The sequence below is a fragment of the Crocodylus porosus genome, unplaced genomic scaffold, assembly GCF_001723895.1.
Source record: "Crocodylus porosus isolate Cpor-Errol unplaced genomic scaffold, CroPor_comp1, whole genome shotgun sequence".
In the NCBI taxonomy this organism is placed as follows: Eukaryota; Metazoa; Chordata; order Crocodylia; family Crocodylidae; genus Crocodylus; species Crocodylus porosus.
Window position 1 is genome coordinate 99266448 of NW_017728947.1, and position 17656 is coordinate 99284103.

General features: G+C 41.1%; 1 protein-coding gene across 3 annotated transcripts in view; it reads right to left on the minus strand.

Annotated features, from left to right (window-relative positions):
• CDC42BPB (CDC42 binding protein kinase beta) overlaps window positions 1–17656 on the minus strand; it is a 124597-nt gene that overhangs the window by 49668 nt on the left and 57273 nt on the right. For all 3 annotated transcript variants that reach the window (XM_019552548.1, XM_019552547.1, XM_019552545.1), the window contains exons 3-5: window positions 14537–14620; window positions 10439–10534; window positions 3890–4038 (exon numbers count right to left, since the gene is read on the minus strand). In XM_019552548.1, the coding sequence (XP_019408093.1) occupies window positions 3890–4038; window positions 10439–10534; window positions 14537–14620 (329 nt within the window). The remainder of the gene's footprint in view (window positions 1–3889; window positions 4039–10438; window positions 10535–14536; window positions 14621–17656) is intronic.

Consider the following 17656-nt stretch of genomic DNA (forward strand, 5'->3'; position numbering starts at 1 on the left):
TTTAAAAAAAGAAGTGAGTGTTGATTAAAAGCAGCTTTACTACTGTACATTATTTCCACTGGTATTCCATGGCTTAACATCAAATTTAAACTACAATATCTCAATGAACAAAAGCCGCTGAATCTGCCTGTGGATGGCCCTTAAAAAGGATCAAAATAATTTACTTACACGTAGTAACTGCTTTTTTTAAAATTTAATATTTTGGGGAGCAAACAGTACACAGTTCTGAAGTTTTTAGTTGTCAATAGCAAATGCTCATAGGCAATGATTAGCAAATGTGCTCTGAGCATGGATGGATCCTGGATTTCTTAAAGGGGGCTGTGGGAGCAGTGCCCTGCATTGCAGGGGTGGCTATACCCCAATCCCAGGACAGGCAGCGTGCATCACAGGAGCAGCAGTGGGGACTTCAAGTTCTTAAGCAGGTAGGAATCTTCCCTCCCCTCCCAAGCTAAGCAGCACATACCCTCCCCGACTTTCCATTCTCTCCACACCCCATCCCCCCACGCTTCTGCTGCCCCCAGCTGACCTGGAGAGGGGAGAGGGCCCTGCAGGTGAAGCTAGGCTTAGCCAGAGCAGCAGTGACAGCAGGGGCTCCCTTCCCCTGCGCCAGCAGTGTAACAACGCAGCCAGATGCCTGGGCAGCTGCGGCACGTGAGGGCAGTGGCAACTTTCCAATTGTCACTGCTTCCACAATTGCACAGCTGCAGCAAATACCATTTTTTCTGCCCCTCCGCCCTCCTTTAACACCCCAGACAGATGCTCCTGTTGCCCCACCCTAGGTACGCCACTGTCTTGTGCCTGCTGTTGCCACTGAGCCCAGCTCTATGTGGAGCAAAGCTGCAGCAGGCAAGAGTGGTTCTGGAGCCCCCTTGATTCCCTGGGCAGCCAGGAAGGGTGAGGGAAGGAGGAGGAGAGGGGATATGCTGCTAAGCATGGAGGGGAGGGAAGTGGGGAAATACTTACTTGCTTTGGGAACTGTAAAAAAGTCCCTGGGTGCTTCCCCTCTGTAGTCATTGACTGAAAGGGAGATGCATGCATGCTACTGCACCCCCTCCAGATCTATCCCTGTCTCTGAAACTCTGTTAGGCTTCTGCATGCATTTCATCAACTTTTTAATTATATAGTTCCATAGCATGCCATGCTCTGCAGTCTTATATTAACCCAATTAATGTAATTTGGTCAAAAACAGTTAAACCGGTGTTCACGTGTACAATGCCACGTCCCCATATATTTCCAGTTGACTCTTGCTAACTTGCATACACTTGTTTTTTGGGGGGGCGGGGGGGAAGAAGTCTGCCTCATTTGCCAGCCAAGAGGAGTTAGTAGTATAAAAACTTATTACTGCAATTTCATTACCATAAAAGTGCTACAGTTTATTAGACAAAGCTCTGAAACTAACTTGCAATTGTCAAGTTAAATCAAGCACCTTAAGCAAGTTATTTTATCAAGCACTAATATAGTAAGCCATGTTTGTTAGTTCTGAAAATTAGATCATCTATCAAGGCCTCCCAGTCAGTTGTATGAATTAGTAATGCTCTATTTGCACATTTGGGTCTAAGTAATTATATAGCTTATGGTATAAATTTCAACCTGACACACATTATATAAAACTATAATTTATGCTGCATGAGTGGGTGTCACCAAGCCTAATGGTACTCCAAAGGAGCACAGCAGAAAGCCTATAGGTGCTATGAACAGGGACACTTCTTTTTTTAAACCACTAAGGTGAACAGGCTCAGACCAGATAATTAAAAAAAATGAGTTTAATATCTGGAAAACATGGCTGTTTTAATATCTGGAAAACATGACAGCTCTAGGGACTGGAGTGCTCTAATGGCAGGAACAGCATGCAACAAGTAATAGCTTGTAGACAGCAAAGAGATGAGTTCCAGGAACACAAATCACCAAATACCAGGAGAGTAGCTCAACTTGTTTTTGTTTTTTTTTTCCAGACTCTGATTCAGAGCACTTAAATATGTGTGTAATTTCAAAGTATGAGTTTGTACTTAGTTTTTCTTCAATATAAGTTAAGCACAAGCTGAAGTGTTTTGTTCACTGGGTTCCCAATCCTTGGCTCCTCTGTTTAAACTGCCAGACAGGGTGTCAACTGAGTTGGTAGTATGTCAGGCACATATCAGTCTACCAGGAAGAGAAGAACTCATTTGCAGAGACTAAACCACCAAAAGGCAGCAGCTTTCGGTTGTACCAACCCAGGCTTGCTCTGGGTACATGATCTAGGGGCAAGAGGTTTCTGCTCCCATTCTTAAACTATCTGGTACCATGCATTAGAACTCTTCAGATTCTTTCCTATCACTACCTACTTTTTATCTAGTGCTTCTTACCTATAAATCTCAAAATGCTCTATAAAGGAGCTTAGTATCAGCGTTGCCTCTAAGCTGTGCGGTGTGCGTGGCCGTGCAGGCGCGCCTGGCAGCGTGGCATGAGCGCACCTGCATGGCCACACACGCCATGCAGCTTAGAGGAAATGCTGCTCAGTATCATTATCCCCAATTCATACACAGGGAAACAGTAAAGCATGCGAGCTTACCCAAGGTTTGCCCTACAGATCAATGCCAGTGACTGGAAAATAAGATCTCCCAAGATCCAGGTCTTTCATATTTCTGTGACCAGCTACCTTTCAACCCTCTGACAACTGACAAAAAACACTGCAGCCTCAAACACTTCAAAAACTAAATTTTGTGTGTGTACAGAAGACTCAAAGTACAAAAGATGCAAAACATTTCCAAAACTTCCCTGTACTAACGCGTTTGCTTTTTAATTACGGACATTCATTTGTGAAGTATGAAAAGCAGGCTTCCCGGGAAATTCTCATGTGATCAGGATTCTTACCGCACTGAACAAAACATTTATCACACACCTCTTCCGTACACTCCTGTTTACTAAAGGTTTTTTTGGAACTCATATTTCTAGGGCTAACCCAACAATAAGGAAGTGTACAAAGTGTACTTTGGCTTCCTGACTAATTTCCTCTCACACTCTGAGAGGAAGGAAAGTTATTTTCTTAACTGTTTCAGAACATGAACTAAACTGATGTTCTAACTTAACTGCTACATAAGTATACTAAGTCAGTGAAACATGTACCTGTTTCATTCCTGTGTGCAAAAAACAGAAGTCAGCAATACCGTAGCAAACATTTACTAGTTGGTATAGAGTGGCCACCTTTTTTGGCAGGAACCGGGGCTGCGCTGCCTCCGGTTCCTCCCCCACCACCCGCTCCGAGGCACACGTGCACGCATTGGTGTGGAGCTGATGCCGGAGCCTGGAACAGCTGTTTGGAGCCTCCTGGCTGCAGCTGGCCCCGGCTCTGGGTAGCTGTTGCCAGCAGGCAGCTAGGATGCTGCAAGCCCTGCTGGGAGCAGCCTGGGCTCCAGCAGCTACCCAGAGCCAAAGTGAAACAAGGTGGGGGAGCTGCTGGCAGCCACAGAACCTGGGCTGGGTGGCAGGGGCTTTGGGTGGGGGGCAAGGGGCAGCAGGGCATCCCGCCATGTACCCCTTCCCCTCATTTTGTTTTTCTGCCATGTTAGCACCTTCCAAGGTAGGCACTGTGGTGTTTTTCAGCGCTCCGGCCAAAAAACATTGCTTATCCCTGGCCTAGAGCCATTAAGTGAAATGTCCAAGGGAACAATAAATTAAAAGGCTTGGTTTATATTTCATTAAACTCCATCTAATTCCAGGCTTCTGTTAGGCCAACTTTTTTTAATAACTGACCAATTTTAAAGGCAGTGAAATATAATGATGTAGCAAGCTGAAGGCTTAATACAAGTACAGTTGGAAAATGGCCCTAATAACTTGTCTCAAACACATTAGCATTATCATGATGCTTTTCAAATTGTACATGCGTCTTGCCTTAAAGGAACAGCTGTTTTACCTGTGCACATAATGTAGCTCATGTATGGAATGTATAGCAAGCACCATTTCACCAATGTAGAACCTGGCCATATCTTCTGGAAGTCTGTCTTCAAACTTACTGAGAAGCGTCAGCAAATCACCACCCACATAGTAGTCCATTACTAAGTACTAAAAAACAAACAACAAAAAAAAGATCAGTGGAACACTGGAGTACAAGTTCATAAACAGATGATAAATAAAATCTAGTGGCTCACTGCTGAACAAGAGATCAAGAGGCAGCAGAAATGGATAATAGTTTTATGTACCCATTAATCATAGTTGAAAACTTAGTAGAAAATATTTCTGATTTTCCTTAATACAATCAGACTAAAGTTACAACTGACAGCACTTTAAAGCCATCTCAAATTTAGTTACTGAAATACAACAGAAATTATACACAAAGGAGAACTATGACAGTGATTCAGGACTAGCCAGTCTAGCTGAACAGAAGCAACAGAAAAAACCCCAGTTTCTTTCAGAGGGAGTCTTATCAAAATCTTATCTAGATTAAGAGCTATTGATTTGTGAGGATTTCTAATATCACAGAAGAGAGGAAATCATTTTGTAACAGAGGTGCACTCATATCGGACTGGCACCAATAGAGGTCACATATCGGATTGGCACCGATGACAGAAAAATGAACATTATTGGCAATTGGCTTTTTTTGGCCAATGTCACTAACAAATGCCATGTGCATGTGTGCAGCTGCAGCTTGCACATGACCAGAAATGCAGCCAGGCAGCTTGGACAGCAACGTCTTTCTGTTAAGCCTTTGGGAGGGAGGGGCATGGGGGGAGGAAGAGGAGTGACAACTGAGGCCCCCACAGTGAGGGAGGGCGTAGGGCAGGAGCAAGGGTAGGCACTTACCAACCAGGACAGGGAATATGACCCGGGAGCAGGACAGAGCCATGGGCAGCTCCCTGCCGCTGCACACACCCCTGGCGAGGCATGGGGAGCATGTGCCTCCCAAGATTTGAGCAGAAATGGAGCCAGGCAAACTTTTTACAACTGTACTGGTTGAGGTTACATGACATGGCATTACCAGCCTGATAAGTAACGTCAGTAGAAAAACGTCAAGTAATAAATAGAGCATCACCAGGAAATTCACACACTCCAAGAGTAAGAGGGGCAGAAAGGAAGTTCAGACTCCATTCCTGCCCAGCTGTAGGCTTCTCTATCAAAAGAGCTCATGGGCATATTTGATATGGATAAGACAAAGAAAAAGAACTTATATCACAGTTTGTTGCATGCACATGTACAGAGCACAGAAAAGATTTTTTTTTTTTTAAGTGTTTTTCTGGCACTGCCTAATTGAACAGGAATTCAACCCATGACCAGTGACAAATGCATACGCTTCCTATTACTAATACTGAGACACTCTTTTACATTTCCTCCCATTCTGTGACAAAGCTTTAAGAACAATCTTGGTAAAAATCTACTTTATAGAATAAGCAAAGCAAATCCTTCATTTTATTGCAGATGGAAGCAAGCTCAACTCCAGCATCACTCAAGGAAAGTAAAATTAAACCAACAGAACCCTAAAATACAAGAGAAGGCAAAGAATGCTGCCTGCTTATTTTTACTCAAATTTTTGCTAAAGAGAAACTATGTAAAGGATAGTGTAAAAGAGGCATAGTTCACTGATCTCCACACAGTTCTATGTGTAGCTTTCCTTAAACCTACGGTGAGTTTATTCATTATAATATTCATCAATGTGCTGCAATTGTACAGTCTGGAATTTCTAATATGCATTAGGAATGTTGCATGAGACAAATATGAACTCAAGCAGAAGCGAGGTGTTATGCAACCTCAAATCAGACCTGAGACAGATAGTGGGACTTCTATTATAAGACCATATCTGAGGCTGGGTAACCAACAGGGGTATGTGAAGCAGGCCGTATTTGATTCGGATTCGGATATGGCCCAAATCAGAGACAGTGGTTTGATTTGTTGATTTGGATCACTGTTCCCTATTTGATTAGTTTGAATCTGAAGATTCGATGCCGATTCAGAGAATCAGCGATTCGGACAGACACAGCTTTACAAACTTTTTCTACATACCTTGAGGTAGCAGGCGCAGCTTGTGATCACTACACTGCTGGGGCGCATGGAGCGTCCCACAGGAGTGTGGGGGGCCCTCTATGTGCTTGGTGGCAAACCCGGAAGTGGACTGGAAGTGCACTTCCAGGTCTGCTGCTAAGCATGCTGACGAGCCCCTGCACTTCTGTGGGACACTCCATGCATCCCAGCACTCATGAGCCCCTGCTACCTAGAGGTATGTAGAAAAAACATTTAAAGCTGTGTCTGTGTCCAAATCTCTGAATCGATTCAGACGGTTCCAAGAGATTAAAGAGTCCTCTGATTCGATTCAGAGATTCAGCCACTGAATTGGGCCGAATGTCCACTGAATTGAATCAGGGACTGAAGCGTCACTCAGCCCTAGTAAACAACATAAGCTTACAAAAATCACCGATTAGAAAATAAGCAAAGCTCAGAACGCCACCAAATTGCATCTTGGTATCTGTCAACTATCTCTGTGTTCATTTATGAAATTGTGTCATTCCTACACTGTGTAGGTGATGTCCTCCTCTCCACAAGACTTGAGTCCCTGCATGGGGGAGCTACAGAGAAAGGTACTAGACCACATGAATACACATCTTAGAGCAGCTCTTTCCTGAGAAACACCCATTCAGCATGTGAAACCAATGAGAATAGTACCAAGAACCTGTGAAACCCTTCAGCAGAGGGAACCACCCAAGAGACGAGAGACACCCTCATGTCACTCCTCTCAGATTCTTTCCCCAGATGGCAGGAACCGAAGAGAAAGGGCTTTTTGCAATACAGTTTTTCCTCTGAGAAGCTTCGATGGACATGAATTAGGAGGGGCCTCATAATTCTTTGAATTTTTTCTTAAAACCTCTTAGAACCTTGTTGTTTTCCAACACTGCTCCAGGTACGATTCTGCAGTCATGGAAATTGCGGCAATGCAATAGGCAACCGGCATGGATAGTCAGTTCATACAAGACTTGAGTGAAAAGAGCTACAGTAATCTGAGTGTCTTAATTCCCACAGCAAGTTAGGGAGCTACTGGGAAAAGCTTTCTATTTTAAAGGTATGTGAAAACTTCAATTACAAGCACACTCTTTCACAGTTCATGAAGTATATGCAAACAGATAGTTGCACTTAAAGTTAAATGTACTATCGAAAGATTAGATCAGTGTAAACAAGAAATAAAAATTTAAAACCCAAGGTCACTGCTAATTAAAATAAGCTGGCTGTTTTTGTCGAGAGAGTAATATTCTGTCCTATATTTATTTCACTGATTATTAAAAGAATACACTGTAGTGAATGGTAGTCTTACTAAACTCCACTCCTCTCATTACCAGTAGAGTCTCCAGTTAGTGCAAAACTGAAAAGCATAATACCTATAGTTTAAATAATTTTGGTGTAGCACTACAGTTGACCTAAAAGAATATATATCTAAGCACAGGGTAGACAACCACCCCCAGCTGCAAGCTGGAATGACCCACCACAGGTCAGAGGTGAGGCTGGGTGGGCTCTAGGACGTGCCTGCTGCCAATGCTCATCCCCACGAAGGCATGGGAAAAGTGCCTGCTACTGGTGGCCCCCACTGGTGAATGCTGCTGCAGACCCGCATCCCTGCACCAGATCCAATGGTTCAGTAGGCTGTAGGCTGCTGACCCCTAACCGGCACTTTTTTTTCCTTTTTTAGCAGCATCCTATGCCCTTGTCTCTCTTTTTCTACATACAATATTTTCTTTCTTGCAGTCCTTCCCTAGTATCTAAGTAAATTTTTGCCTACAAAAGCTCATACCTCTCTAAACCAGCTGATCTAAGGTGCCATCCTGCCCTCTGCCCATTTTCAGGCAAGCACAGCAAGCCACCTGTCTGTCTGTCATGTCCTCATTTCTCAAGGTAAAAAAAAAAAAATTTCAACATTTTAAATTTCTTGATCATTAAAGACTGCTGCTAATTAGAAAGACTAACATTTCATCTTTTCTAGAGTTAAATGCCTCCCTTGGAGATAAACTGAAGACACTAGTTTAGAATAAGTAGTAGCTAGCAGTCGTCCTTAGTGTTTTTATACATATATTAAAAATAAAATATTTCATTTATGTCATAATATGACTTGGGAATTAAATCATTCAGAAGGGTGGGGTTTTTTTTGTTGCTGTTCTTCAGTTTGTATGTAGTTCATAAACTATCACATAATATTTAATTTACCACATATCCAATTAAGTAATATAAAAAGTGTGGAGGCAGCGGGAGGTAAGGAAGGGAATATATTTTTAAAATGTCATAAATTAATACACATTAAAAAAATTAAAAGGAACCATAATGAATAGATCCTATTTTTGTTTTGTTCAGTGGTTTGTTTTCAAACTCAAATATTCATCTAATTATATTGTAGGTGAATTCTGAAATTTCAGTTAAAATATTTTTTTAAATAAAAACATTATTTCTCTAGAATCTGTTTTGCCCAAATGGACAAAAATTCTTTACTTAGTTTTGCAAAAAGTGTTGTAAAAAGTCTTTTCCCTGAATCCACAAAGAACCGTTTGAAAGAACAGTTTCTAACCAATTCTAATAAAGTCTGACCTCATGGACCTTAGCCTATACTAGAAAAACTAGTTGCTGTATAACAGCAACTGTCAACAATGGCACAGCTGTCTGGTGCCAGCAACAGCTTGTTTAGACAAAGGCTCAAGAACAAGAACACGTATTACTGTCAGAAGAACCTGCTCTGAACAGTTTTTCATGAAATGATAGCACAAATGCCTGGCCCACATCTAAACCAGTATATTGTTGCTCATTGATACTTTACCATGCAAGTTTTCTTGTGTCACTACACCCTCTAAAGCAACACAGTAGAATATTTCATGATGGTATGCTTCCTTGTGGTCGCTTCAGGCTTACTCAGAAAGGCAGATTCTAGATGAATATTTGAGTCTGAAAACAAACCACCAAACCAAACAAAAACAAGCATGAAAAAGCTTCAGCTGAGAGAAGTAGCATGGGAGGTGGTCTGAAAGGCATAAGTCTAATTTTCATCAACTAAGAGTACAGTTGAACTTGTAAGAAAAATCTGTTTCTGTCACAGACATGGTTACCTGCTACATCGTGTATTTTCCTGCATACAGTACTCTTCTATATACTATGTACACCTTGTTTTCAGAAGGCGGTTTGAAGAAAAAAAATGTCTGAACAACAGATAGAGTAGCAGCAGCTAGGGACCTGAGGCTGCTGCCAGTCCTGCATGACAGATCCAGGGCCATGGGGTACAACTGTGAATCAACCCTGCACAAGGCCATGTCATCCAGCTGTGGGGATCCCCATTTCTTACATATAATGTGCACCCCAATTGCCACTAACTGGTTCTGGGGAGAAAGGTACAGGTTAATCATTTTTATTTCTCTCTCTCATGTTAATGCCATCGTATTGTTTGTATATATCTAGATTGTGTGTGCGTGCGCGTGTGCACGTGTGTGCGTGTGCACATGTCACACACAAAATTTAGATTGGCTTTTTTTCTACTCTTATTACAGTAGTATATTTCTATTTATAATCTGTTATGTCACTTTTTTAAAGCACTATAAATTTGAAAGATCCACCTCTGGTGTCATGTAATATTGCCTTTAATTTTAATAACGGTAACAAAAAAGCATGTCTAGATCATCATGCAGTCCCTTCCAATCTACTGAGGTTCACCAGAGTCAAATCAATTCCTGATGGTCAGAACAGTATAAGTTAGACAAAGCAGTAGTCATGAATGTAGTAAATGTACTAAATAGCTACTATGTAATACATAGCTGTTTTTTTTTTTAAACATGACAGCTCTATACTTTTTGACTTAAAAAAAATCAAGTGAAAACCTGCAAATGCCACTTACTTGAATAATGGTTTATAGAAAACATACTGTGATTTTATAATACAGAATCTTCATTAAGAATGATAAAATGCATTTATCCAGATCTTACAAATATTAAAATTAAGTATTTCAGATAAAATACATTCTACCACTGTCATCTGTTTGAAGTAACTTCTCACGTACAATAAGAAGTTGTAAAGAAAACCTTTGTTCAAAGACATTTGGGCATTTTAAGCACTACGGTTCAGTAAAATCTTTTAAAAACCCCAACAACAGTGATTCAGCAATGGTTTCTTTGGAGGTAAAGAATATAACAAATCAAATACTAGTCAAATTTTAATTTTGTGACTAACTTATGACAAATATACCCATGATGACAGATTAACCTATCTGAGGTGATATACAGGCTAATGTACATAGTGTACTTTATTTAGAGCCACAGGAAATTTTTCTCACTATCCCAGAATTATTATATTCAGTCCTTTTTTGCATTCTCTTTAAGGGAAGAACAGTGGTGAAATCTTGCAGCAAGAAAAGAAGAAAACTGATTTAGTGCACCAAAATCCTCCAGCTTATCAGGAAAAGAATAAAAAAGTTTAATGACATAAAGCTTTGTTTTTACTCGCGAATCAAACTTACCAGATAGTTCTCATCTTGAAAGGCATAGTGCAACGTAGTAATCCACTGACAGTCTCCATTCACCAAAACATTTCTCTCTTCTCGGAAACAAGCTGTCTAAAAGAAAGGAAAAAAGGCATCATTAGAATCCATCAGTCTCTGCAGGATGCATATATATGCATGTTTTATAGGATTATTTAAAATTTCTGAACAGAGGTCTCTATTCATTGGAATTTAGTCTGCACGAGTGGCAAGGCAGTGAATCTCTGCAGGCTTCTGTGGTTAGGCATCCAGTCATCTCAATCCTGGCCAATGGCCTTTTTAAAGCAAATTAACTTGAGTCACTGAACTCTTCTGTTCCCCAATGTACTTTGAAAAAATATGCTTATATCCCATTGCAATCTGTAGCAAAATTACAATGGCAGAAGAGTTGAGCTTATCCTTCTTGCACAGGATCTGTGTGAAAAAAGTAGCTATACAACAGCAACTTACCATGCTAGTTTCTCATAATGCCTTCAAGAGAACCTCCCGATATAAAATAGCACAGAGAAGCAGTGAAAACCTGCTGTTCCCCACAATGTCTGGCACATGTCTAAGAATTAAAATTCATTTAAGATTTTATTTTTACTAGCCATCTTGGATCAAAACATCAATTACAATTGTGTCCTTGTGATTCTTCCACTAAAATTAGGTTTAGACTGCAATTATAGCTATGCTATTACATTTGTAGAGTGTTTCGCAGTCTCAGTTTTTCATTTAAAAAAAATTTGAGAATTTTTCAGGGTTCATCTTCAAAACATAGAAACTGGGATAAAAATCAGGATAAAAAGGAAGAAAAAGACAAAAATCAGTTTAAAAATCAGGGGGTAAAAAAAATCCACAGTGAGGGAGGAGGGAGTAAGGCTGGGACTACGGAATGGGCAGGGGGAGGGACACAGCACAGCCTGTTGGCCACTCCCAGGGCTGCAGCAGGGAGCAAAGCAGGGGAGCTGTCAGTGGGTGCAGGGGCACTGTGCCAGCCTCTGTTGTGGGGCGCAGGCCCCTGGATCTGTGGCAGAAAGCACATGGCGCTGTGACCTGCCTTTCTTCCCTGGCTGCATTTGTGCCCCTTCACCCTGCTGAAGCAGCCTGCTGCCGGGCTGCCCTGGCATTTGGGTGGGGAGTGGCACGCAGCTGGATGGGGGGGCTAGGGGGGTGGACCCAACCCTGGCACCAGCACCTCCCGCCCCGCCCCGCCTGGGGTCATAGCCGGGAATCCCATACCCACAGATAGCAAGTCCAGCCCCACAGGTCTGTGTGGAGTGGCTGAGTGCAGTGCCTGCTGCAGGGAGTGGGGCCAGGCTCTCCTGCTTTCTGCCTCCCCCCACCCCCCAACAACCGGGCTTGCAGCTCCCAGTGCCTGCGGCAGGGCCAAAGCTGTTGGAGTACAGCTTGGACCTGCCTACCCCAAAAGTGATCCCCATGGCCTGTCCCACCCACCCTGGCAGCAGCTCCAGACCCTTGTGTGGCACCCCCACTGCCCTCCATGCAGCTGGCACCACCGCCCCCCATGACTTCTGGCTAGAAACCTATGCCTCAGGTAACCAGGACAGTGGCACTTTATAGTTTACAAGCACCACCCACTTTTTCAATTCAAATCCCTGTTAACTGGCATGAGTGGGGAATGGACCATTCCCCACTCGTGACAGTTAACAGGGTTTTGAACTGAAAAATGGGCCTAAATCAGTAAAAACTGAGTGACTTTAAAAAAAAAAAATAATCAAGGAATCAGTGAAAAAAAATTGGTAAAAACTGAGAATGCGGAACACTACTTATGTATTTTCTTTATTTGCCTAGCACATCAGGAAATGCTTGGTCTCTAGAGAAGAAGTTTACTCTAGGTGAGGATTTATTTATCCAAGAAGAGGTGCACATCTCAGCACACCTCAAATCTTACACTTTACCACTGTCAGTTTACGATTTTGTGCTAGCAAGTCTTAACTTGTGATTCCCAATAGAATGAATGTGCTGTAGCCATATCAGCATGCCAAATAGCTATTTATGCTACAGGAAGTCAGTATGTCTTAGCATTAATAACCACTCATTTTTAAGTGTTTATTGGCATTTGTACATGTGCTGTGAATCAGAATGCTATTTATGCAAGTACTATTCCTTTTAACACTTACTGAATGAGACAATGGACTAGTTATGTAGAAGTCACTCTGCATCACAGTGATTCTGTCTGGTTTTAAGATCTATAAATACACGGCTATTGTCTCAGCTTCCACAGTTAGTTATATCCATATCTTAACATGCACATAAGAAACCTCTTTAGTAACCGTGATAAATAAGCCCACTTACTTGAAATAAGATGGGGACAATGTGAACAGTCTTAAATCTGTCCCTCATGAACAATGGTGAAAGTTGTTATACCGCATCCTACGTAAGTGGCATGACTAATTTTGACTGGAAACACATTTACAGGTACTAGTTGGAGGTTGATAAATCAAGCTCCACAGTAGTTTGTTCATTTTATGCTGCCTTGTTCCTCGTACAGTTAATATAAGAACATATATTACTCTAATGCACTATTGTTATGCTTAATGAATTATACAATATTTCTTGTTGTAAAACAGTGAGCATTAACCAGCCCACCATATTCACTTGAGCCTCTTGATAAATTGGATAAAGCACCCGACATCTGTTTTTCAGGAGAGAGTAAACCAGTTAAGAGGCTGCTAGGTGCTCAAAGCTTTTATTTTAAAAGCAAAGAGCTTGCAACACATGAAAATAAAAGCCTGATAGAAGTTTCATAGACCAGACAGAGATTTTTTGGGAAACTGGATCAGGCAAATGGGCCAAAAGAGGAAAATTTTAAGTGAAAAAATACCCTATTGTCCTCATTGCTGCATTTCTTAAGGAGAAGGGGACAAAAAAAATCACTAAGCAGAGAATGCAACTGGAATGACAGCAGTTTGCCCTGGAGAGGAATATGGAGCAGAAAGAATCAGGGATGGGGGAGAAGAAGATCAAAGAAAATAGCAATGCAGGTATTTTTCCTGAGCCAAGTCCTGCAGTTACTATGCAAGTGTTAACCTAGTATAGACTGGTTCCCTCAACCCTATATGAAGATGGAGAGGGGCTTTTTACTGTGGCCATAGGGTAGAGACAAGAAGCAACTGACTCAAGCTGCAGCAGAGGAAAGTTATGTTGGAGATTAGGAGGAACTTGCCAATTCTGATGGTGATCAAGTATTGGAACAGGCTGCCTCGAGAACTGTAACATTTCCATTCTTGGAAATTTTCAAGAGCAGGTTAGAAAGACACTTGGCTGGGATGGTTTAGTCAGAGATGGTCCTGCCTTGAGCAGGGGGCTGGACTAGATGACCACATGAGATCCCTTCCAGCCCTACTTTCCTATGGTCCTGTGACTTAAGATTTTGCCATTCCAGACATACGTGTCACGAGTACCCTTTTGGAAAGCCCCTTTCAGAATGATTTCAAACTGCTTCAATTTCAGTTTGTACACTGCCCATTATAATTTTTGGAAACACATGACTACCCTCTTAAAAAAAAAAAAAAAAGTAAGCCTCTCAGGTGATCAGTTTTACCTTGCCAGGTTCACTTCAATTTATTCCAGACCCTAAAAGTCTGGTGTTCCCAACATTTTTAGGTACCATCTCTGCCAATTAGACAAATGCAGCTTAAAACAGAACACTTCCCAAATACTTGCTTTTCAAATGTAAGGAAAAGTCCTTCATTTTCAATTTTTTTAACATGTGGTTCTGAAATGTCATAGCAACAGAAATCTGATGCTTCCACCTAGTCTTTAACTTGTCTTTACTGTAAACAAAAATCTGGCCAATAAATTCTGGGTAAAAACTAGGGCAGACTGTCTGGTGAACAAATACACAGAGAGGCTGAGAACAACAGATGCCTGAAAGGGACTGTCAGAGTTGATTGCATTAAAGCAGGGTTGGGGGTTTTTGTTTGTTTGTTTTTTTAAATGAAGCCCCTTATCGGCATGAAATAATTCTTTTTAAATCTGGAAGAGTTTCAATGTAATTTCTCCTAATGTTGTTTATAAAAATTCTCTTGTTTTAGGGAAAACTCCTCCCCTCCCCAAACCCACAGTACTTACCTCTGCTCTTTTAAGCATTTCCCATTTATTGAGAATTTTCATGGCATAAATGCGCTCTGTGCACTTCATTTTAACAACTGCAACCTGTAATAATAAATTAAATGCATTTAATCAAAGAAAGAATAGTAATAGTTATTCAAATGCAAGATAAATGGAAGCATGATTTTTAAGGAGCAAATAGTCAATAACGTTAACTGAGCTTATCACTTACCGCTCAATGTCTTTGCTTTATTTTCCCCCTCATTACTACATGATACATAGTAACCCTATGTGTGGTCAACTCTTCACAATCAAATAGATGGGGGATGGTACAAGAGAAATATGAAGCCTTACATATGAAGATGTGCAGTAAAGCTACATTGTTTGTCAGGAACAAGCAATGTTTGTATATCATGCCCTCAGCCAGTACAAGAACATTTAAAAGGGCAGCCACAGAAAACAAGAAAAGCTGCTATCCAAACTAAAAACAAGTCTCCAGACAGAAATATGCTGCTAATAGCCAGAAACCTCAAAAGATAGATATCTGCATGTGATAAACCTTACAATGCTACACACTGCTCTATAAAAACTGAAACACCAATTGTAAACTTGCTTACTATTTTCACTGCAGAATTGTACCCTGTATGCTGTTTATCAAAGACTCATTCATAATATTCCATCTTGGGCCTGTCACTAGTACAGAAAAATCACATGCTAAGTTGCCTTTAAAGTGAAGGAATATAATTATGTTTGGGAAATACAAAGGCTACGTTGGAGGCAAGACTTCTCAAAAAAAATTCAATTTCCTTCAGGCCAACAAGAATTCTTCCTAGATGGAGACTTTCACCTCTAACAAAATTCAAGTGTTAATGTTGGGGGGGAAGTTCCCATTTTGCTCTCAACCCTAATGTCTACTACAGGCAACCTTCTCTTCTTAAGTCTAGAGATGAACTGCGTGGGTCACGCTGCTGCTGCTCAGAAGTTTCATTGGTTTGAGACACATAAAGGTGAACCTCGACTGCCAGTTTTCACCACTGCCAACAGAGACCTTAACAGGAACACTAGAAACTTGGGAGAAAAATCTGGTTTGCTTACAAAAATGTTACGAGCAGGAACGGCAATTAGGCACAGAGGTTATCTCAGAAAAAAAGCAATTAGAAGATGAGGCTGGGCTAGTATAAGATGACAACACTTTTCATCACAAAACACAGAAGACTGAGGAAGGGAGAGCTGCAGATGAGCCCACCCTTCACAACCAGGAAGCTGCAGGCAGGGGAGAAGAGAAGCTTTGCAGCCAGGACTCCTGAGAAGACTCCAGCCAAGAACCTGTCAAAAAGTCCAGCAAAGTCACCTCAAAGAGGTCCTTGCAAATCAATGAGTGCTGTTTACAATATATTAATGTAGCTATATTACTCATCTATAATTGATCAAGTACAAAATTCTGAGGTATTTTTGGTGAAAATAGGGTATTGGGCCTTAGTTCAGGAACCAATCCCCCATTTATAACATTGTTTCTTATGAGAATATTGGTTCCAAGTTACAACGTTTCAACTTAAGATCCGGTTTTCAGGAACCAACTGTGTTGTAAGTCCGAAGACTGTCTGTACAGTAGATGGTCCAATCCATTTTTTTAAAGTCTGCTTATCAGGGCAAAGCCTCAAGCTAACAACTGTTTTAAGCACTGGTTTTAGATACAGACAAGCTCATTTCACCTGGCAGTACAGACTGAAATGAGTCCAACTCAACCTGTCATTGGTTGAATACCTTACCTGGACATATGTTTACACTAGAAATTAGGTGATACTGAAAGTGTTTATTAGCAAATATATATTTTCTAACACCTTTAAAATATTTTAGCTGGTAACTGGCAACCATAAATGGACAGCCCCAAATCTTACCAGGGTCGGCTTACCCACTTAAGGGTATTAAGTCCTGTTTTCACCAGCATTAGGACACAAAGAATAGCTAAAACAGTTTAACTAGTCTTGTGTTCCTGGAACTAAACCTCATTTTCACACTCTCTCTTAGTACATGGATAGGACTCTCTTTAGAAAACTGTTTAATTGAATCAGTTTGCTGGATAGGGTTGAAGGGACAACATGGATTGAACTATAAGGAAAAAGCTTTGCAAAGCTGAAAGAGGCGAAACTGCCCATCCTTATATTTTTAATTCCTTTCACACTAAACATTTTTGAGGAAAAGGTACGATCCAATCCGAAAGTGGCTACCTATTGCTGGAGAACTACAACCCAAGGACAAAATTTAGTTTTTCAAAGCCAGGGAGAAGTAGTAGCTGCGAGTCTTCAAGTATAAGCCTTTCATTCTTGTACCTTGGACAAAATATCAAACATCTACTGAGTCACAACTTGTGCCAACTTGCAACACATACAGATCCAAATATGTTTGATAGGTTTGAACTAGACTTTATCTGAACGCCTTGCATCTTTTAAACTCCTCTCAAAACTAAGTGTGCAAGGTACTGTGGTGGATTTGTAAGGTTGCAGTGGTTTAAAAAAAAAGTTCAAGTCTGTTCCAAAAAGGTGAAAAAGGGCAGGAGGCAAAGCAATGTTACAACTTGGTCTGCTGTTCAGAACAGGGAAAGAAAGCTGAAGGCAATGCAGTTTAAAGGCAATGAGTCCCCCACCCCTCTCAAACTCATGCCATGGTCCTATTACACATAAAAGCCACAAGGAATTTATTCAGCTCAGAATCCATGAGGAGGGAAAAAAGTGGAAACCAAAGTTTCATGATAAACTCTGTGCTACTCATCTAAGAAAAACAGCTTCATCTGGAGCACTACTGAGGCCATGACAGGAAAACTAACTGCTCCATTTCTTTTCTTATGCAATAGAACAATAAAAATTAATCAGGCTTATGCCCCTCATTATCAGGGATCCTGCTTTTCTTCGATTTAAAAAAATCCCCAATTTTCAGATTAAAATAAAGTAACTCAAATCCACATTTTTCTGAGATTAAAATTAAACACCATTGTGTGTGTGTGTGTGTGTGTGTGTGTGTGTGTGTGTGTGTGTGCGCGCGTGTGTGTGCGCGTCTCTTTTTAAATCATAGGAAAACGTGGATTTGGGTTACTTTTTTAAATCCAAAAATTGGGGATTTTTTTCAAATCGGAGAAACCAGGAT